The sequence below is a fragment of the Antedon bifida genome, chromosome 2, assembly GCF_963402885.1.
Source record: "Antedon bifida chromosome 2, ecAntBifi1.1, whole genome shotgun sequence".
Taxonomy (NCBI): Eukaryota; Metazoa; Echinodermata; class Crinoidea; order Comatulida; family Antedonidae; genus Antedon; species Antedon bifida.
In genome coordinates this window covers 7,327,417-7,349,423 of record NC_136227.1, presented here as the reverse complement: position 1 = coordinate 7,349,423, position 22,007 = coordinate 7,327,417, and the positions used below count along the sequence as shown (strand labels likewise).

The 22,007-nt window shown below is 33.6% G+C and overlaps 4 protein-coding genes across 5 annotated transcripts; 2 read left to right on the top strand and 2 right to left on the bottom strand.

The window, feature by feature from the left end:
• Positions 1–389: 389 nt before the first annotated feature.
• On the bottom strand, positions 390–4,658 carry LOC144836072 (mitotic spindle assembly checkpoint protein MAD2B-like). 2 transcript variants are annotated; one of them, XM_078691253.1, is made up of 8 exons: positions 4,516–4,536; positions 3,961–4,095; positions 3,568–3,639; positions 2,970–3,070; positions 2,320–2,414; positions 1,221–1,297; positions 785–877; positions 390–554 (listed from the first exon to the last, which is right to left on the bottom strand). In XM_078691253.1, exons 1-8 carry the CDS (start codon positions 4,519–4,521, stop codon positions 516–518), a joined length of 618 nt encoding a protein of 205 aa, XP_078547379.1. In that variant the 5' UTR covers positions 4,522–4,536; the 3' UTR covers positions 390–515. The 2 variants fall into 2 exon arrangements, with proteins under 2 accessions (XP_078547379.1, XP_078547378.1); XM_078691252.1 differs by having other exon boundaries at positions 392–554; positions 3,961–4,079; positions 4,516–4,658.
• A 172-nt stretch (positions 4,659–4,830) lies between these two features.
• LOC144836071 (sigma non-opioid intracellular receptor 1-like) lies at positions 4,831–7,368 on the top strand. The gene is made up of 4 exons (XM_078691251.1): positions 4,831–5,016; positions 5,364–5,564; positions 5,709–5,801; positions 6,233–7,368. The coding sequence occupies exons 1-4, from the start codon at positions 4,878–4,880 to the stop codon at positions 6,457–6,459; spliced, it is 660 nt and encodes a 219-aa protein (XP_078547377.1). The 5' UTR covers positions 4,831–4,877; the 3' UTR covers positions 6,460–7,368.
• A 35-nt stretch (positions 7,369–7,403) lies between these two features.
• On the bottom strand, positions 7,404–12,250 carry LOC144836069 (pre-mRNA-splicing factor SPF27-like). Its single transcript, XM_078691249.1, has 7 exons — positions 12,119–12,250; positions 11,511–11,674; positions 10,566–10,667; positions 9,739–9,798; positions 9,175–9,268; positions 8,782–8,819; positions 7,404–8,389 (listed from the first exon to the last, which is right to left on the bottom strand). Exons 1-7 carry the CDS (start codon positions 12,191–12,193, stop codon positions 8,248–8,250), a joined length of 675 nt encoding a protein of 224 aa, XP_078547375.1. The 5' UTR covers positions 12,194–12,250; the 3' UTR covers positions 7,404–8,247.
• A 4,800-nt stretch (positions 12,251–17,050) lies between these two features.
• LOC144836043 (juvenile hormone acid O-methyltransferase-like) lies at positions 17,051–22,007 on the top strand. Its single transcript, XM_078691216.1, has 5 exons — positions 17,051–17,149; positions 17,316–17,502; positions 19,654–19,976; positions 20,592–20,733; positions 20,945–22,007. The coding sequence occupies exons 2-5, from the start codon at positions 17,328–17,330 to the stop codon at positions 21,148–21,150; spliced, it is 846 nt and encodes a 281-aa protein (XP_078547342.1). The 5' UTR covers positions 17,051–17,149; positions 17,316–17,327; the 3' UTR covers positions 21,151–22,007.

Genomic DNA, 22,007 nt, shown 5'->3' with positions numbered 1-22,007 from the left:
TTAAAGGAAAACCATTTTGGCACACATGGAGTGCCATACTAAATTCTCCAAATTTTCCAATCTTCAGAATTTCACAAATTTAACATTGAAGATGAGAGCAAATTATTTTGAAATAATGTGAAAAACTTAATTTTATTTTGATGGTCAAAAGAGAGGAGGATGACCCTAAACGCTCGTATTCTTAAACCCAAATTTAGTTCGAACTACGATTAAGTCCGGTTTGAAAATTAAAACCAAATCAAATGCTAGTAGACAATGAACTGAGGATTCCATAAACATTCCAAATATTATTTGATTTTAATATTTTAATAAACAAAACTTATTATTATGTACAGATATATATATATATTCCTTTTGAGATTCTATAATATTATATAACAATAACTACAGTATATCTACTATATAGTAAAGCAAATTGTCTTTGTATTCATATTTACATTTGTGTTGACCCGTTTCTCATTGGAAGAAAACATATAGAGTTGAACATTAGAAGTTGCCACAAAGGTTGCTGAATGTCACCTCTTAACACATACTTCTTCAACATTCAGTTGCATCTGTAATTACATTATTATTAATATTAAATACTAATTTCAAATAATTAATATTAAATATTAGAAGTGCACACTTTCAAGAGGAGTGACTCAAAGAAACTATAAATGCCATAAGCAAACGAGACAAAACAGTATGTATGTATGACACGGTGAAGTTGACAAAATGAAAGAAGAACAATTTTTATGCGTAGATTAACAGATAAATTTATAACAGAGTTTTACTATAGAATTACCTGAAACAAGTCATTTTCCATAGTCTTCAGAGGTATTAATTTTGAATCTTCCATTGAACAAATACATTTATCAGCTTCTACCCATGGAAAATCCTATAAGATAAATATGAGTTAGTGTATTAAAAGTTTTCAATACTTAGGAGGATATCAACGAGTTCAACCAGCCCAGAACCTCTTTTGGTGCCATAGTTCAGATAATGGAAGCTAGTTTAATCACATTATATGATATAATGAAAGCTTTCAAAACCCAACAAAGCAAATACGAAGGTCCAACAGTATGGACACCAGGTTTAGTGATCTGGAAGTTGTGGTTCAAATCAAAACAAACTTTCACAATTCAATTATATGTACTTGGTAAAATTACATCAGGAGTTAGACAAGACATCTTATTTTACAAGGCATTATTGGTGAAAAATACAAAATAACTTTTATATACCTGTATTAATTGTTGATTCTCCATTTCCCCTATAACAGCATTATCCTTTGTGTATACCAAAATTGCAAAGGAACAGTCTATAAAAATATAAAATTAAATTACAAATATTAGATCATCTATTAAAATGTAACAGTTTCAACCATTGAAGAATTGTATTTTCATGGCAATTTTTTTCACTTCTGAAAACAATTAAACTTCAAATTCTGGAACAGCAGACCTCCTAACTTGGAAAAATGAAATATTGGGAGGTTTTACCAAAACTTATTCAAAATATAGATGGCGTTTTTTTTTTTAAACATAAAACCATAGAGGGTGCTATTAAAAATGAAATATTGAGAGGTTTTAGCAAATAATATTCAAAGTATAGAGGGTGCTATAATAATATTATATTTTGAAAAGACATACGACCATTGGGTGCTATTAAAAATGAAATATCGGGAGGTTTACGAAATCATATTCAAAATATTGAGGGTGCTATAATATTTTTTAAAATACATAGAACTATAGAGGGCTCTATTAAAAATGTAAAGGTATTGGCATTTAAAATAGTGAACATGGGAATATCAGATGTGCAATATGTTGGAAACTCACAATACATGAATAATATTAGGGTGTCTAGAAAACTCAGATATATCTGAGATCTGAGTTTTCTAGATCTGAGTTTTCTAGACACCCTAATACTGTATTATAAACATTTTGCAGACCGATATTTAGCATATTTTTTTTTTTTTATCTAGAGTAATAGAAAGTAGAAAATTTTGGATAATTTTGTTTATCCAAAATATCGGGAGAAAATTGCATTTTATTGTGAGATAACTCAACATATCAGGAGACTATTGCATTTTATCGTGAGATAACTCAACATATCAGGAGGAAATTGCATTTTATCTTGAGATATCTCCACATATCAGGAGACTATTGCATTTTATCGTGAGATAACTCAACATATCAGGAGGCTCCCGTCATTATCGTTGGAGGTCTGGAACAGTAAAATGGTTTTACTAATACTCTGACAAGCGTAGGCTTCTGAGGAGCTGTACACACAATGCCTACCATAAACGTATATGACCTCAACATATAGAAATAGCTTTAAACATACCTTCTGTTATATTGTCAAGCAGTGAGTCGCTTATATTAATCTTCAAAATAAAACTTCTAAACGCTTGTTCAATTGCAAATAGATACTCATCACCACTAAAAAAAATATTAAATGTTAGATGTTCAATATACCAGACAGAGATTTTTTACATGAATATATTGGTTTTAGTCTTGGCTATTTTTGTAAGGTGTAGGCTACAGACTTTCTAAATAATAATAGGGAATAGCGAAACACGAAGGTTAGGAGAGGACGACAAATATCCTGTGTTCGGTAGAGCGTAAAATCATAATACAGTCAACATAGCCGTTTTATTAGTTACGCACCGTTGCGCAAGGACGATGACCAGCAGTCACTCCCTCCCCTGTTCATACATTTATTTTCATTTAATTTTAACACTACCAACAATTCTTATTCAGAAAAGTTTAAATTCGCCCTTGTTTTTTCTCAGTTTTCCTTTAAACTGTATATATACACATTTTTTTTTTTTGGCTCTGATGCTTCATTTGCACCCAATCCAAGTTTAACCTCGTTTTGAGCTGTAAAGGAATCAATGCACCAAATTAAGAAACTCCTATTAAAGGGACACCTTGTTGGGTACTGCAGATGTCCCCTTAATGGGGGTTCTACTGTAACTAAATAAGAAACATTACCTTATAGACTTTTTCATGAGAGATGAAATCTCAAAGACAAATCTTTCAATTGGTTTATTACTTGAGTTAAGTATTACTACAGTAACACCATGCACTTCATCCTAAAAATAATTAAAAAATGTTGAACTGTTTCTTTTTTTATCTTTATCTTATCTTTTTGTTTGACAGCGTCTTTGTGTAACTACAGAGACAGAGTTAAAACTACAGAGTGAAGGAAAAATGATGATGAACTAATGACGATAATGATGATAAGGAGGAGATGAGTATGAAAGATGATGATAATGAAGAGGAAGATGATGATAATTGGTAAATCTTTGATATTTGAATATAATACTAATAATAATAATAAATCTAAAAGCAAATTTTGAAAATGATCGATAAATCCAAAGGAAAATTTTGAAAATGACTAAGCTGTGTGTATCAGTGGCTTGATCTCAATGAGAGATACAAATAAAATAATAAACAAAGACTAAATCATAACGATAAAGTAAGCAGATTATTTGGGCAAAACAAGCTCTTCCTCAGTAAATATAGATTTTTAATAACCATGTCCATTTTAATTCATATAAAAATAGAAAAGAAATTTGTTAGAGCTTACCTTACTCAGTAGTGGCTTAATGCCAAGAATGGTATCTTTGATGTATTTATTGACCTCAGGATGTTGTGACATCTGTCAAGAAAACAACAAGATTTCTACAAATTTATAATCAGGCTATATTCATTGGACCCAGACATATCATGTTATGGTGACTCTGTTGCTTTTGGGGTCCCAGGACATTTTTGATATCGAATAAATAAATGAAATCAATTATGTCAAATCAATCAATTATAAGCAACGCCATGCTCTATCTAGCCCGCAAAATAATTCATTTTATTATTACAGGCCCATGCTATACTAGTCCTTGGTAAGGCCTAAAGTAAAGGGTTCAAATGGATTTTACGTTTTCACGGCGCTCCACACTGCCATGCAGAACTGAAAGAACCTTAATACCTGAACGGGAATGTTGTATTTGCAACATTTTTCAAAGATTCCTGCTGGATAGAGTTTGCGAATATAAAGGATCTGGTGAAGCGCCACTTCTAAGAATTCACACAGGACATCAGCTGTTGCTGTAAATGAAATACACTGTAAATAAAGGAAAGTGTGTAGTAAAAATATAATAACCCTACCTACCTACCAGTCCATCATGATGGATCTAAAAAATGAATTTTATAATATAGGCTAGGCCTAGGCCTAGCTGTATGTTGGGCTAGCTACAGTAGGTTAGTTGTAGCCTGGGCTGGGCCTAGCCCCTACCTAGCTCTAGGCCTACTAGGGCTAGGCCTAGGCTAGAAAGTACAGAACAGTATAGGCCTAGGTCTAACTAGCCTAGCTAGCTAGTTAGGCCTAGGCCTAACTAATAGCCTATTAAATAGGCCTATTAAATAGGCTAGTTAGGCGTATTTTACTTCATCAATTCAAGGCTACTTATAGAATAGGCCTAGGCCTATCACCCTATCTTCTATTTATGCCTAAAAGATGTCAATTGGTTAATTTTATATTTACCCTCATTTAAATTTGGTTTACCAGGATCCATTGTTTATAAGGTGGCCTACTAGGCTAGTCTTAGGCCACAGACAGTCGCTATCTTCCAACAAGTATGGGCAAGTAAAGTGCCTGCGTGTACTCTGTGTGTCCACCACACACCGACCGCGAATCGCGATTATTTGCTCCTCCCACAACAACAACACACAGTCACTGAAAGCTGACTTTTGATTAGTGCTTATTTTGTTTATTGAAAACATTGTACCAATAGCAATTCAGTTTATATTGTCAGCTGACAGTGCAAGTATGATCAGGTGGTCTCGTCGAGAGAATCCATACAACACATGAAATGTGATTCTGTGAAAGTATTCTGATTATTAATTATGAAGTCTTTGTTGTTTATTTCACTTAAACTTTTCATTGTAGGATCAGTGTTTTTTTTAGTAATACAACATTGGTTAGAAACTAAATCGTATCTTTTTGATGACCAAAAAATAGCCAAAATTGCTGAAAAATATGTTGGTGAGTATCTCAGACAGATCAGAGAGAGTATTAAAAATACAATTTATAAATGTTGAAATGAAAATGGGAGTTCATAAAGTTAGTGTGTATAAGTACTCGTGTACTTATAAATAGATAAACAGGCTAAATGGTTAATTAATAATATGATTACGTTCCAACCATATACATACATGGGGCCATTTATTTTCTAGGCCTAGGCCTAGTAGTTTTCTATAAAAAAAAAATTTAAATAGCGGGTTAAATAGGCAATCTTACTTGTTTTGACATTTATTTATTTAGTATTGTACATAGGGCACCCATGGAGGTATTATACCTCCATGTGCCACCATAACTTTCTTTCTTTCTAGGCCTTCCTCATAACGAAGCCTTCAATCGTGTTGCCAATGAACTGAGAGACAAATACCCTGGACACATACTACCAAAAGAGGATGAACAATGGATTTTTATGAATGCTGGGGGCTGGATGGGGTCTATATGTATTCTGCACGCATCCGTCACTGAATATGTTCTGTTTTTCGGCACAGCTGTTGATACTGGTGGCCATTCTGGTAATGTTCTTTTTTTATCTTTTCGTTAAAAGATATATTGTCCCCTGTAAAAATTATTTTTTAACATTTTTTGTCAAATATGCTGTCACATAATAGTGATAATAAACTGGATCCAATAATACTATTTGCTTCAAACGATTACAGGTCGATATTGGGCCAATATATCTGATACAATTATGACGGGAACATTTCGACAATGGAAAGAAGGAACGACAGAAAGCCAAGTCTACTATCCAGGTTAGTGAAGCAAAAAATTCAATATAGTTATGCAGTTGTACCCCACTGTGCAGATATGTCTTGTAACTGGCCACTTTTACCACCATGCAATCCATAGCAAGCTGGCCAACTCGACCTGAAATCAACTCTGCCCCATGTTCTATATTTTATTGGGACCGGTGTTGACCGATTAGTTCTGTGGCAAAGTTGATACAGGGCCAGTTGACTTTATGTCAGTTGACTTAGCTGAGATGGTCACTAGAATTGACTTGAAATCGACTTTCACTCCAAAACTTTTACCTCTATATAGTTTTTCGTCTGTATATTTTTGTATTGTTTTTAAGAGGGCACCTTTAAGTCAGCTGTACTGCTGTAGTACAGCTGTTAGAGCTACCCTTGTAGAACAAAGTTGAATAAATAAATATATAAATATTTGTCTTTTTTGTTAAAAGGTACCACGCTACTTCATGCATGGGGTGAAGCAACGTCCGTTCAGTGGTCAGCAGGGACGTGGATGGTAGAATACGGACGTGGCTTTATCCCATCAACAGTGCCCTTCGCACTCTCCGACACTATTTTCGGTACACAGGATATACTGACTCTATTTTATACATTCAGAATATATGGGAAAGCATTACTATTAGAAGGACAATTCTATTTAAACTCTTTCTTAAATTAAGGGAACGTGTCAAAATTATTCTACTGCAGTTACTATACATTTTGTTTGTTATGTAATTATTTAGCATGCTGGGTTTCCTCGTAACATTTTTGATACAAATTAAAATTATGAGTTTTTGTAATAATAAATAGAGTAAACTGCAGTAGAATAATTTTGACATAAAATTCCTAAACATATTAAATTTGTATGTTTTAAAACAAAGATTGTTATTAAGCTAAATTAACAAATTCTATAGGAAAGACACATACAACCAATTCTTCAATGCAATATATGTTACTTATATTACTGCAAAACAGATATGTCAGTTTAAAGCCTGCCTCTACAAGTACTACGTCGCCGCGTGTGTGCTATGTGTATGTATTTTATAAATTATTTCATCATTGAGTTGCTATTTAAAAAAAATAATATAAATATCTACCAAACAGTAGGACTACTACATTGAATATTGTTATGTGCTTCATGAAATATTTAAAAATTAATATGTTATACTTACTATACTTTGAACAGAAACAATGGCCTTAATTGTACAGTAATCCTGCTCTGTTTGTGGTATTATTTGGCTTATAAAATCTTTAGTTTAAACACCTTTTAAGAGATTTTCTTTTAAGCGATTCTATGAAAATGATAATCTAGCTTTTGGCTTAATAAGGATCGTTACTTTAAAACATACAAATGTAATAACTTTTAAGCAATTTTAATGTATCGAAATCATGTAGACTATTTTTTTAAATTTGAGAAATTTTACCACTAAAACAATATATATTTAAATTGAATTTAATAAAATAAAATAGTATTTTACCATTATTTGAACACCATCCATTTTTGTCTGCTACATGAGAACATTAATGGAAGGACATTTAAATTAATCTTATCTAATAAGCAGATGTGAATATAATAAAGAAATAAAAATACACACAAACACTATTCTGTCTTATTGTATTTTATTTAAAAAAGTTGTATCAGTTTTAGCTTGAGAACATGTTTAAACATTGGTTTTAGTGTAATTTAACTCTTCCCTGGTTTTAGTTAAGCCTGGGAAAAGAAAAATACACCAATGCATCTTAGTCGTAAGTTGTTTAGCTTAGAACAGCAGATTACAACCATTAACAGTATTTGGGGCTCGCCATTGTGTTTTTAGTCTAGTTAGATCTAGTCATCAGGTGCTACTGGACATTCCGAGGAGCAAACATAGTTGGGGAGATCGGACTTTCAGTGTTGCTGGACCTAGGCTCTGGAACCACCTACCCTTGAACATTAAACACACATCATCATTGAGTCACTTTAAGTCACTACTCAAAACTCACCTTTTCTGATTTTTTCTACAGCGCCATGAGCAATGAATGTTGGAATGGCGCTATATAAATCGAACGATTGATAGTCACTGCTATAGTGTAAAAGTGGTGTTTTTGAGACCCAACAACAGTGGCATAATGCAGGGGAAAAGGCCCCTGGTTTAGCACTCGTAAGAGGCCCTCCAACGCTGGGTAATTGCTTTGGGGCCCCTGGGTTTAGCCAGTGAGCGCTCATATGAATTACTCACTGCCGAACAAGCTAACTTAACAAAACCACAAACTGGTTTTTAAGTACTGTATTAAATTTTCTAGTCCCACCGGGCACAAACTACTAACTATCCTGGAATGACATTGTACAGCTTAGAACTGAATAGTTCTCCTGTATATCTTTATTTTAATACGTTTATATTCTCAATGCATGGGTAGAATACATATGCATTTAATTAAAAAAGATCTGTTTTTGTTTTCATTGTCTTGTATTGGGTTATTTCGCTGTTCATTCTGTATTGTTTTCCTCAACCACCGCCGGCCCTCTTCCACGTAATTTGCGTTCTTGTTCCTTCAACTCCGTTATTTCTTGCTGTAGTTCCATGCATACTCGTTCAATCTCATAGTTTTTGGCAACTAGTGAAATCCAACTGTGAATATAATTGAGACGACATTATAAGGTTTATCGCAAATAGCGTGTGCAACGCACAGTGTGAAGGATTTTGGGGCAAACATCACGATGCGCACATTGTTTGTACGTGCACCCAAACCCTTCCCATCATGCAATGTGCAATGAAGTTCCATACAAAATCAAGCTATCTGCGATAAACCTTATTCAAGTAAAATAAACTTTGGGTTGGGGTTAGTGACTCCATAGTACTGTAGATTGTTTTTCACTGATTGGACACAAATAATGGAATTTAAAATTATACTTTTTGTTTGTCTGTTTTGGGGGGCGATTTTGGGGCCGACAATTACTGTACATGTTTTAACATTTGAATAAAATAAAAAATATAAAATTAATAAAATCAAAATACTTTACCTTTCTTCCAACTGCCTAAGTTCTCCACCAGCAATTATCTAAAATAAAGACAAAATTGAAACTAAATAAGCAATTATGTACATTGTTTCTACCAAGTGCGTAAAGCTCTGTCTACACTATCAAACTAGTTGGAATAAGTGTGATGTGCCCAAATGTGGTAGTGATATGGCAACATCATGTCCATATATGGGCACATCACAATTTTTTTTCACATAAAGTTTGATAGTGTAGACAGAGGTTAACACTGAATATATCATTGTGAATTTATCATCCACAAAATAGGTCATGGTACGAACATGCGGATTAACATCAAATTTGGAAACTTGGTCACAATCCAAATTACTATCCTACTGTATAATCAAACTACTTGATGACTTTTGATTTTCAACCAACCTGATCGTTTTTCCTTTTCCAATTAATTTCTTGAATTCTTTTTCGTAAAGATTGTTGTATTTTCTGAGCATTATCCAACATTTTTACCAATACTCTAAAAGTATAAAATGTATTCATTATTATTAAGCTCTGTCTACACTATCGAAGTTCTAGTTTGACCAAAAAAAAAAGTGATATGCCCAAATATGGCAGTGATATGACATCATCATGTCTATATATGGGCACATCACATTTTTTTTCTCACATAAAGTTTGAGTGTAGACACAGCTTTAGTAACTTAAAAATTATTAAATAATCTCACTTGAGTTTGTGGACTGTACCATTTATACACAGGGTGTCTCCAATTTTTCTCATTTCTAGGAATTTATTGCTTTATCCAGATAGGATAGGCTTGGCATAGAACTTTACAGTAATCATACAGTACTTACTATTAAATAATTTCAGTTTGTGGACTATATCATTTATAACACAGGGTGTTTCTTATTTGTCTCTCTTTTCTAAGCATTTGTTGCTTTATCCAGATAGGATAGGCATAGACCTTTACAGTAATCATACAGTACTTACTCATTGTGTAATTTCCAGGAATTAGCTCCGTATCTTGACATCAATTCCAAGTTAGCTATTCTGAATTGGGAATAAATCATTCAAATTACTAAGTTAATATTGAAACCATTTTATTTTTTAAAAATAATATAATGAAAGCAGAGTATATAAACAAAGCACAAAGTATAACTAGCCATTGCATGTCACTACACAGGGGAAAAAATGAATGTGCAGAATTGAAAACTTTCTGTAACTAAACCAGGGCCAGATCTTGGGATACTATAGGGTCCTCTCTATTGAGAGCTAAAATGAAATGTTGAACTACTTTTTGATATCTAGTATTGACAGACTATTACTGTACTATAACGTCTCCCTGTTTAAAAAAATCTGCCCCCTGTAAATAGACACTAGTTTAAAAAAAATTTTTTTTTTGGTGTTAATACCTAAAATAGAGGATTACTATTAAAAAAACCACAGCAACCTGTATGTTGGACAGTACGTTATTAATATTATTAATATTACATTTCTTTACCCAGGGTAGCCCAAACAGTTTTAAACTGGTTTTCATTGGGGCCCTGCATGCAACATTATACATTGTTACAAACTCAGCTCAGTTAGTAATAAATACATCAAACAACTTTGGTTTGAAAACCCTTACAGAAGTCTCGGTTCTAAAACCGTCGGGCAAATTGTTCCATATATTTGTTCCACTAACACAAAAACTTGTGAGGTAACTCTCCTTTTTTACAAAAAAAACTTCAGTTTCATAACAGTGAAATGTCTTGTTTCAAGAGTTTTTGAAAGTATGTCATAAGAGCATAGCAAGAGAGTCTGATGATTAGGCTTACCTCGCAGACTGATGTTCCAGCTGAGCCATTGAGTTATCAACACATTCATTCCAAGCTGTGATGTCATTTTGTCGGCCTGATGGTGGTGGCGGTAATTCATACCTGAAAATAATCAATTTGATCAATTAGATTAGCAAGTCAAATGGCCGAGCAGTTAAAACTGTTTGGGCTACCCTGAGTAACGAAATGTAATAATAATAATAACGCACTGTCCAACAAACAGGTTGCAGTGGTTTTAGTAATCCTCTATTTTAGGTACGGTATTAACACAAACAAAAATTATTTTAAAACTAGTGTCTATTTACAGGGGGCAGATCTAGGATTTTTTTTAACAGGGAGACGTTATAGTACATTAATGTTTACTGTACCTACTGCTGTAAAAAGCCAACAATATCGGCATGCTCCTAGTTTTAGTTGTGGAACTAGTCTTCTCGGATAAGGACTATATCATAAACCATAGGTCCAGTGTACACAGTTTGCCCGTGTGCACTTTAAAGAACCCAGTTCATTATTCGAGACATGTATGGGGTTACCCCGGCGCACTAAATTTTGTAATGTAATGTAAAAGATAGGACACTAATTTCAGTTCGACAAAAATCAAAATCCTGGATCTGCCACTGATTGGTCGCCGTAAATCAATAATGCACTTGTCAATTGTATGACCCACTATACGACTCACGGGAGAGGTGCGTCATTTACAAATAAGTACTGACGCAGGGGTGCGTTAAAAAACCTAGAAGGTACGTCACATCAATGAACGATGGTGTTTCAATGTCCGTCACTTTACCACTCACCATATCATAAACAACATGGTCACAGTGCGTCAACGTGGGTACATCATGGTCACCTAAGTAAGTAAGTCATATTTATTTATTTATTTATTTATTATTGATTTATGGCGACCAATCATAACTCCCTATCTTTTTTCCAGTACAAAATACTAACCTTTTCATACTAAGCATTTCCATAGGTAGTCTAGCAGAGAGCCTTTCAAACTCATTCTTCATCACCTCCGTCTCGATTGGCACATACTCGATGACTGGCAAATGCTCCAAATAGTTTTTGGTTGGGCGATAACGTCTTGTTTCTTCTTCAACTAGTGCATATGCCTTTAAAAAAAACATAAATTAGACTTGCATCTCAACATATCGATTAAAAATCAAATGTTTTATTTAAATCATGTCCTTTTAAATCATTATGAATATGAATGAATAACTAAATTTTAAACTGGACCTGGTGGTGTTTGATTTAATTTACTAGAATGCACCCACATTTCAAATGGAATAATCCACTGAGAAGACCGGCCAGAACAAGTGGGACAGTTGGCGCGTCATATTATGGGCATTCAAACATTGCGGCCGAACGTACCCATTTGTACACTTTATATGGTAGGTAGTACTTAATAGACTATGGTGGCAAGCCTCCAAAACAAAAGAACTGAACCTAACTTAACTAGCTTAGCCTTTAGATACAAGCCGTCTACCAAGAGCACTAGGGCCTAGACTGACCAGTGTCTATTGAGAATATAGATAAATCCTAAATAACGTTCTTACCGCTTCTCTTACGCCAGGTTCATCGTAACCTTGATCGTAATACGGTAAAGCATCAACAATTACCTCACCCGCCATGTTTCGTTTTTTAATGTGCGCTTTACAAAATTGTTTGTTGGTATGATCTGACCTATGTCTACTCGACAAAACCACGCTTTATCTTATGAGGTCGCTCTACCGTTTTTAGAAATTTCTTTAAAAGAAACACAGCTGCAGCATGTGTAGATAGACATTTAAAATATTAAACGTGCAGAAATGTACTCAATAAAACATATTAAAATATGGGATCAGGTGCCGTTTTCGGCCACCTCGACTTGTATGGACTATACCATTATAAAAAGATGGGAAAATAGGGGTGTCCCATTTATTATTTGAGTGTGTTAATGTGTTAAAATACTGCTGCTTTTGTTCTTTTGTTTAGTGCATTATGTTTCAGCAACAAAGGGAAAACAACTACGCCCTGCATGCTGTAGAATTAATTTCAGTTTTCAAGTTAATAGGCCTACAGTATATTATGGCTCTTTATTTCTATATCATTTTTAGGTATCCTTCCTTAATATATTAGGTGGATTCCCTAAGGTGGATATTGAATAATTTTTACGGATTTATAGATACAGAAAGTATATAAAGAAAGTTTTTATTCCAGTTACAAATAAAAAATATAATTTAATTAACACAGTAGTACATTTAATAAAGATGACAGTAGTACTAATAAGATCTATCACATACTGATTATTAGGTAATCAGTAAAACAAATAAACATTATAATTTTGTCAATGAATCTGTACCATTTTGTTCCCAGAAAACACAGCGTTTGACATTGCGTGTTTTTAGGTTTGGTTTTTCTAAAACTTTTTAAACACGTTTTTAAACGTTTCTGTGTAGAAATACATGTTCTAATTGAACAACGTTTGCATCAAAACGTTATAATAGCGAATGCAAAACGGAGCTGATAATGTCGCCATGAAGAGGATGATTGGTGTCTTCCAATATAATCGGCAAGCCGTTCGCTGTAGAACGAGTCAAGCATTTGCATAGACAAACCAATTACTTTCCCCGCTCTACCCAGCACCTTCTCAATTCGGTCTTTATCCCCTTTACATTCCCTTACTGATATTCCTAGCCCAATATACAATATGCCCAAATAGAACATCACTGATTAGTAAAACATAAACATTCTATAGTACAAATATCCTGCTTTACCCCAAAGAACCGAGTTTCCTCAAGCAGTACAGCCTTGTATTTAACTTCTTAACTACGATCAACATGTCCACCCATGAAAATACATAATACGTAAATTGTACAATATATAACTACAAAAATAAAAACAGAACAACAAAAATACAGGATAGGCCTAATAAATAAATAAAACTTACAGATACATCCTCATAGAGATGTCTGTAGCTTGTTTACTATATTAATCAATTAGTTGAGAGAGGTAATGCTGATAAAATTGTAGATCTAGTCCCCCATGCTTTCATTAAAAATGTTTTTAATTGTTCGTAATGTTTCATTTTCAGTGAATAAATTGTCTAGCATAAAATGGTGTTTTAATTCCTGAGATACAACAAAAATTATCCCAGTACATACTTAATTATTGTCTAACAGAGTTTAATGAAGGACATTTAAATAAAAAATGGTTTACTGTTTCTTTTTCGTTAGTACTACACATCTTACATAATCCTGTGTTATGATTTGATCAGGATTGTCTACGACCCTCAAGATCTAGAGAGTTTGATCTTGCTTTAAATTTTAAATTGATACTCTTAACATTAGTTTTATCTAACAAATATTGTTCAAGGTTTGGAGTTCCTTTATACATAGTATATTCCGTTAACGTTGTTTTGCATTGGGCCTTCGAAAACCACTCGTTATGATCAACTTGTTTATTATTTTTCCTAAATGGCTTTATCCAGTTAGTAGATGGTTCTTCATTAAATTTGTCTATAAAATTTGTTTTATTTAAAATATCTTTAGTTAATATAGTAATATTGTTACAAAATCTTGGCATTCCCTAACACAGTACCTAATAATAACATGCCTTATAAAAAGTACATGCATTGCTAGTTTTTGATGTTTTGTATTGTTCCTTGTAGTTTTTACTGTAGGTTACATAACAGAACAATTGTATTGTCTTCCCATTCAATAGACACCCTTCTCTACATAAAACATAATACACCACACCCCTATCATAATAATGGTATAGTCCATATAAGTCGAGGTGGCCGAAAACGGCACCTGATCAATAAAATTTTCTTAAATGCTTTTTTTTCGCACCCGATAAAAACTCGATATGAACGATGTTTGTATACTCGACACGAGAGAGTGATGTGTGTGTCTCGACGTGCGACAACTTGATAGATACGTTCCTACTGGCGTGCCATAATAACAAAATTAAACAAACCTATTATTGTATTCCATATTTCAAAAATATATAGAACCTTTTTCTTTGCAGAATATAAAAACTAGCAGTTATGCGCCATGATGTTCAGAGATAACAGCCTCCGCCGTCCTTTTGAAAACCTTTGAGTTGGATAGACCCTATCGGTTCCTACATAGAGATATTATAATATCTTATAAGACTGACCATAGTGGGGATGTTACCCCATCAGAATCTTGATCCCGTAATCGAACGGGATCCTGGCATGATGGACGGTTCATCGTTACTGTTTATTTTGGTAGAACATCGGACCCGGATTCACGATCAGTCTCATTTTTAACTCATAAACTAATGATTGTCGAGGTCTCTGTTTTCGTAACACGCTGAATTACAAAGAGGAATTAGAAATGATGCATTGCTTTACGCAGGACGGTGCCAAGGCACACGCAATCAACATGAGGCCGCTCTGCGACAAAGTGATGTGCCCAATGGACATGATGATGTCATATCACTACCATATTTGAGCATATCACTACCATATTTGGGCACACCACATTAGTCTAGGACCTGGGTCGGATTTGTATGCATTTAATTTAGGAGAGAATATCTCAACTGTTATAGGATAATTTGACCCCAACGAACGACATGGAATGTGTGCCAAATTTGCTATCCGGGACGAACATGCCCAAAATCGGGGTCAAAGGTTATAAATGTGTGGTTCTTTTATCTCGACAACCACTTGTCGTACAGATTTGCTTTTGGTGTCAAATTGTTCAGAATATACATATTTATATTCAGTCTAACACAACTTTTAGCGAAAAAATGACCGGAAATGCTTTTACTGACCTTTGACCCAAAAAACACATTTTCGGGTAAATTATTCTTTAAAATGCCAATGGACAAACTTTATGGTATCAAATGAAAGCATACACAATATGCTACCCATTGCTGCCCAACTTGTATTGAAAATGTTTAATTATGAAGCTAATTGTATGGAAAATGTGCATATTTTGATTATTTTTATATAAAAAAAAGAATATTTGGTAGCGTAATTGTTATGTTTATTTATATAATATTAAATAATTTAAGTATTTGGAAAAACTATTTGGTATCAAATGAAAGCCCATAAAATATTCTATCCATTGCTATCCAACTTGTATTAAAAATCTGTAATTATGATGCTAATTTTGTGACAAATGTGCATATTTTATTATTTTTTTACTAAAATGAGTACCGTATATTAAATAGTGTAAATTTATTTTGCTTTATTTATAATATTAAATAATTCAAGTGTTCTTTAGGTGTCAAATTTTTCAGAATATACATATTTATATTCGGTCTAACACAACTTTTAGCCAAAAAATTACCGGAAATGCTTTTACTGACCTTTGACCCAAAAATGACCAAAAAACACATTTTCATGTTAAATTATTCTTTAAAATTCCAATGGACAAACTGTATGGTATCAATTAAAAGCATACACAATATGCTACCCATTGCTACCCAACTTGTATTGAACATTTTTTAATTATGAAGCTAATTGTATGGAAAATGTGCATATTTTGATTATTTTTATACAAAAAATGAATATTTTGTAGCGTAATTGTTATGTTTTATATAATATTAAACAATTTAAGTGTTTGGAAAAACTATTTGGTATCAAATGAAAGCCCATAAAATATTCTATCCATTGCTACCCAACTTGTGTTAAAAATCTGTAATTATGATGCTAATTTTGTGAAAAATGTGCATATTTTATTATTTTTTTACTAAAATGAGTATATTAAATAGTGTAAATTTATTTATAATATTAAATAATTCAAGTGTTCTTTAGGTGCCAAATTGTTCAGAATATATATGTTTATATTCGGTCTAACACAACTTTTAGCCAAAAAATGACCGGAAATGCTTTTACTGACCTTTCACAAAATTAGCATCATAATTACAGATTTTTAATACAAGTTGGTTAGCAATGGATAGAATATTTTGGCTTTCGTTTTATACCAAATAGTTTTTCCAAACACTTGAATTATTTAATATTATATAAATAAACATAACAATTACGCTACCAAATATTCATTTTTTGTATAAAAATAATCAAAATATGCACATTTTCCATACAATTAGCTTCATAATTAAAAATTTTCAATACAATTTGGTTAGTAATGAGTAGCATATTGTGTATGCTTTCATTTGATACCATACAGTTTGTCCATTGGCATTTTAAAGAATAATTTATCCCGAAAATGTGTTTTTTGGTCATTTTTGGGTCAAAGGTCAGTAAAAGCATTTTCGGTCATTTTTTCGCTAAAAGTTGTGTTATATGTATATTCTGAACAATTTGACACCAAAAGCAAATCTGTACAACAAGTGGTTGTCGAGATAAAAGAACCACACATTTTTAACCTTTGACCCCGATTTTGGGCATGTTCGTCCCGGATAGCAAATTTGGCACACATTCCATGTTGTTCGTTGGGGTCAAATTATCCTATAACAGTTGAGATATTCTCTCCTAAATTAAATGCATACAAATCTGACCCAGGTCCTAGACTACATGTTGTGTTTGTCAAACTAAGAAGAAAAGGGTGAGCAGGCAGAGGCAATTTACACGGATAAACTCCACCGCATATCGATATACTGCTGGGAATCAGAAGGTGAGACAATATATTGTTCCCATTTCATTGTGATTCTAGATTATCCCATATATGTCAAATTCAATAGCATCGACGTTCCGTTTCCGCTTTACAACCGTCTCCTGGCGCCATTGATACGTTCATATTTCCTTTGTGTTAATGGTACATTGATATTTGTTCCGCGTAGGCCTATTTCGAAATGAATTCAGAAGAAGCTACGCTGTATTCTAAAACTAGAGATGTACAACGAATGTCATTTAAGCTTTACGTGCAACGCCATTTGACAATCGATGCAAATGACCGTATTTTGGATGTTGGTTGTGGAACTGGTGATTTGGTCTATGAGATGGGAGCCATTGCTCATTCAGTAATTGGTGAGTACGGTAGTCATACAGTTTTGGTGTCGGTATAGGTTGGATACAAAAAAAAACGAGTAGATAGATAAGTTCTGTAACAATTAATGAAAGGGATGGAAATGGACCACCTGGTAATTTCTAGTCTTCCAAAAGATGCACTGCACACTCTAACACGAATCCACTGGGTTGTGTTCGTACACCAGCCAGAAAGTTTTACCACCAGAACTGTGGTCGAAGAGTCCGGGGTGAACATAATCCAGTCGAATTTTAAAATCGTATAAGAGAACACTACTTGGTTGAAATCATTATTAAAAAACATATGACTACTGACCGTACTGTATATAGTAGAGCAGAGAGTGTTCTGACGTGTCTGATTTTTTATGAATATGAAGTTTAAATAGGCATCTGATTTTTAAAATTGATTTGATCGAATTAGACACAATATTACGCGTACGGTGGTAAGTGTCACGGCAATTTTTAAAAAGCCACGGCAATTTACAAAAAAAAACACGCCAATTTACAAAAAAGGCAACGGCAATTTGAAAAAAGCCACGGCAACTTGAAAATCACGGCAAATTAAGAATAAAATATCACGGCAAACAATATTTTAGATTTAACAGTTTTTCTTTTTCCCCGTCTATTGAAATTATGTGTACCGTTAAATATTTTGACAATTTTGACATTAAAATTCTAATAAAAACACAATATTGTTATGTTTCCTCAAAGGAGTACCTCTCATACATCCTCATTAATAATATTGATTAAGTTATATTTAAAGTGGGAAGGGTTTTCAATTAAATCAGGCTATACGTACGGATATAATTATTATGGATGGTACCGTTTTTGTAGTCACGTAGACGTCCCTAATGACATTTTGCAGGGGCGGACCCAGGGGTGTTGCCCTAGTGGCCCGGGCAACACTCTTAAATTTATTAAAATGTTGTTTCTGCCACTAAATTAAAATTGAGTCCCATTTCATCGTATACAATATCCATTCGGACCTGAAACTTGATAGACTTAGTCATAAAGTAGTTACAGAGTTGCAGGGCATTTTATCATTGTTGAATGTTTTGATGTTAGCTTAATCGTTAAAATTGGTAAAAGAAGTGATGCTGACACCAACGAATTTAACAGCGTTCACAACCAAAATATTTCTTTGTAACAAGATTTATTTTAAATGGAACGCTACAAAAATAATCCTTCCTAATAACCTAATAACCAGACAAGATCGTATCTTTGTTACGTTTTACCATCAATCCATTTTCATATCACGCAATCCATTTTCAACAATATATTAGTATAATAACATTTTGATTGAATAGTAAGGGATTAGTTACAGTGTTGACTTTCAATAAACCATTGGTAATTTATTGAAAATCCCGTATGTTTTATTACCGGCGGAATACTATAGGCTACAATCCTCTGTTTGCTAGCGCACTATAGAGTGAGTGACATTTCCGGCGAACTAGAGGTGCAATTTATCATGAATTTTACGTGCGAGAGTACCATGTGCGGCCATCTAGGGGTGTCATTAAACAATTTGCTTGCTCAAAATACTCAGTGTCTACAGCCCTGGAGTCTTTGGGCAACCCTCTTAAAATAGTCCTGCGACCGCCCCTGTTTTGTGGAAGCCAATTGGCCCGGATGGCAAATCAATCAAACGTGTAGTGCATAATCGTACGCCTATCGGGCGCCAAACATATCCGTTTGATCTAGGAAAGCGCGTAGTGTCCTGTTGTTTGATTGCCTTGCTTATATCGTTCTCAGGAAAAACCCAAGAGTGGTGTTTTTTAACAATATGTTCTAACGCGCGATGCAGCAATTTATAATGAGCGGTTGCTAGATTTTAAAGAAAATTAAGATTCAATTTTCTCAATTGTGGTAAACAATCAAACCTGTCTGCAAAATAATGACAAACAATTAGTTCAAAGTTCAAATGATGTTTCCTTCTAGACTAGGCAATACAAAAAAATCACACATATATACTATAAAAAAAAAACCGCAAATTAGCCTTGTCTCATGACCTAACTATTCTTGCCACACTTCACATTAAATCACATGCTCATCTTCATAATCAGTTATAATGTTATTCTCTTTATACTTTTTTTTGGCGAATTTATTTTCTATCGAGTCTTTAGATTAGTTTCTAAATTAATTATGTATCTTTAGGTCATGACATATCAAAGGAGATGATAGAAGTTGCACGACGGAAATATCAACGAGAAAATGTGTCATACGAAATTACAGATATCGTAAACTGTCTTGAAAAGTTTCCTAGCTGGAAAGGTTCTTTCAACAAGGTCGTATCTGTGCATGTACTGCATTGGGTCAAAGACAGAAAACAAGCTTTCCAGAATATTTACGATTGTTTAAGCGAAACTGGACAGTGTTTTCTTTTAGTTTGTGGTCCACTTCATCAACTGTTGGGTCACAGAAATGATGAACTTCCGCATTTCCTCGAGAATCACAGAAAATGGAAACAACACCTTAAAGTATGAAGCCTATAGCATTTCATCACTTAATATATATCGTAAAACCTCGAATATAAGCCCATCTCGAAAAGAGGCCCCCCTCCTTGGTCTACAAAAGTAATCTCGAAAAGAAGTCAATCTCGAAATCAACCTCTAGGATTCTTTTCAAGATAGTATGGGCTTCTTTTCAAGATTTAAATATCAAAGAAACAAGGTGATTTATAAAGTTCCCAAATAACTTGGGATTCATAGGCTTATAATGTAGTGTAATTCACAAAATTTACAGCTTCTTTTAGTTTGCAAAAGTAATCTCTAAAAGAAGCCCATCTTGAAAAGAAGATCACACAAGAGTCTAAAAAAAGAAGCCCGTGAGCTTCTTTTCGAGGTTTTACGGTAACATGCTTCTAAGCGTAGGCCTAATTCTTCTAATGAAGAAAATAATATTGAGAATTGGCCTGAGATCGCATCTTCGAACGTTGAAGTAATTTATCTTCTATCATAATATACCGGTAGTGTATGTCATTCACAATTTATGTAGGCCTACGTATATTTATTACAATTTTAAAATTCTTCTTGTAAGATAACATTTTTCACTTAGACTTAAAGAAATGTATGTTTCATGAATACATTCCTTAGGGTTACCAACACAAGATGTATAATCAATTAACACTGGAAGAAAATATTCAGTTGTTGAAATTGGTTGGTTTTGACGAGGTCGAGGGGTTCCTGCACACGCCCTGTAGTGAAATTGATATCATCGGCAAAGAGCAGTTAAGAGGTAAGTAATTTTTCTGTGTTATCAACAACACAACAAGGCCATTACATATACATGGCTGAAGTCGCGTACTCAAGTTAGTGTTTACCGACCAACCGACCGACCAACCAACTGACTGACCGACCAACATAGTGTAGTCAAAAAATCAGTGATGGTACAGTGATATGATGGGTTGCCGATGGAACGATTATTACTAACCATTGTTGGCTTTCAGATTATGTCCGCACACTTGTTGGTCATGTAAAGTACGTTCCAGAACAGTATCGGTCTGAGATTGTGGCAGATGCTACTGACTGGTGCTATGAGAACTTTTCTGTTAACCAACGAGGAAACAGATACATTGGTCTCGACATAATGGTGTTCCGAGCAACAAAACCAAAATGGACAACGCCTGAATGTGAAGCACAACATGAACAATAGAGTGATGAATGTTTCTGTTTGGACAATTGTATAGCTATGTCAGGTGTCCAATAAACAAAACTTTAAACTTTAGTCAATCAATGAATTTAAAAACAGGCCTAATTGTATTTGATAGAACACAATTTGTCTGGACTTGAATAGAATAAAATATAATATGTTAGGTAATTTTTTTCAATTTACGTGGCCAGTCATTTAGATTTTTACTTGTTTTGACGTTGTGCTCGTTTATTTTAATGTTCTTATTTGATGTATTGCGGGTTCTCAATTTTTGATGTTATTTTATGCTATCTTTTTAAAAAATTTTAAATATTGTAAGTACCTAAGTAAAAAATTCAGTTTTTCTGTGAAGATGATTTTAATAAATATACCATTATGAATGAATGAAATGAATAGTCAATAATGTAAATTGGGATTTTCGGAAATGTTCGAGAGTACTTCTAGCCCTTACCACCACAGTCTATCTGGTTTATACACACCGGTTGTTGGATTGAGAGCATTGGCAACTTCAGCTCCATCATTGTTGGAGAATCCTTCAAACGAATTTATTCCCTCTTTAACTTCATATCTCACGATCGTTTATAGCACACATAAATCGTGTATCATATAAATTTCATTGTTGATCATTATTATTATTTGAATGAACTTATTTTTCAGAAATAAATATTATAGTCTTATGAATGTTTGTTTTGAAGGTGAGAAAAATTATTATCGTCGTTTTATCGTCTAAACAGGCCTTACATAAAATACAAACAATATGAATCTGTTTGGATATGCAAAAACTTCATTTGAATCATTTATTGCCTTTACAACAAACATTGGCATCTGTAGTTATCAATCAATAATGATTATGTTTATGT

Excerpts from the sequence above, each read along its gene's own strand:
- LOC144836069 (XM_078691249.1), bottom strand. The coding sequence starts at position 12,193 with ATGGCGGGTGAGGTAATTGTTGATGCTTTACCGTATTACGATCAAGGT. Across the intron at positions 10,668-11,510 it reads GAAATGCTTAGTATGAAAAG|GTATGAATTACCGCCACCAC; the intron begins GTTAGTATTTTG and ends GATTATTTTCAG. Across the intron at positions 8,820-9,174 it reads GGAAAAGGAAAAACGATCAG|ATAATTGCTGGTGGAGAACT; the intron begins GTTGGTTGAAAA and ends TCTTTATTTTAG.
- LOC144836043 (XM_078691216.1), top strand. The coding sequence starts at position 17,328 with ATGAATTCAGAAGAAGCTACGCTGTATTCTAAAACTAGAGATGTACAA. Across the intron at positions 19,977-20,591 it reads AATGGAAACAACACCTTAAA|GGTTACCAACACAAGATGTA; the intron begins GTATGAAGCCTA and ends TACATTCCTTAG. Across the intron at positions 20,734-20,944 it reads CGGCAAAGAGCAGTTAAGAG|ATTATGTCCGCACACTTGTT; the intron begins GTAAGTAATTTT and ends GTTGGCTTTCAG.
- LOC144836071 (XM_078691251.1), top strand. The coding sequence starts at position 4,878 with ATGAAGTCTTTGTTGTTTATTTCACTTAAACTTTTCATTGTAGGATCA. Across the intron at positions 5,017-5,363 it reads AATTGCTGAAAAATATGTTG|GCCTTCCTCATAACGAAGCC; the intron begins GTGAGTATCTCA and ends CTTTCTTTCTAG. Across the intron at positions 5,802-6,232 it reads AAGCCAAGTCTACTATCCAG|GTACCACGCTACTTCATGCA; the intron begins GTTAGTGAAGCA and ends TTTTGTTAAAAG.
- LOC144836072 (XM_078691252.1), bottom strand. The coding sequence starts at position 4,546 with ATGGATCCTGGTAAACCAAATTTAAATGAGG. Across the intron at positions 4,080-4,515 it reads TAAACCAAATTTAAATGAGG|CAACAGCTGATGTCCTGTGT; the intron begins GTAAATATAAAA and ends TTTCATTTACAG. Across the intron at positions 878-1,220 it reads AGAATCAACAATTAATACAG|GATTTTCCATGGGTAGAAGC; the intron begins GTATATAAAAGT and ends TTTATCTTATAG.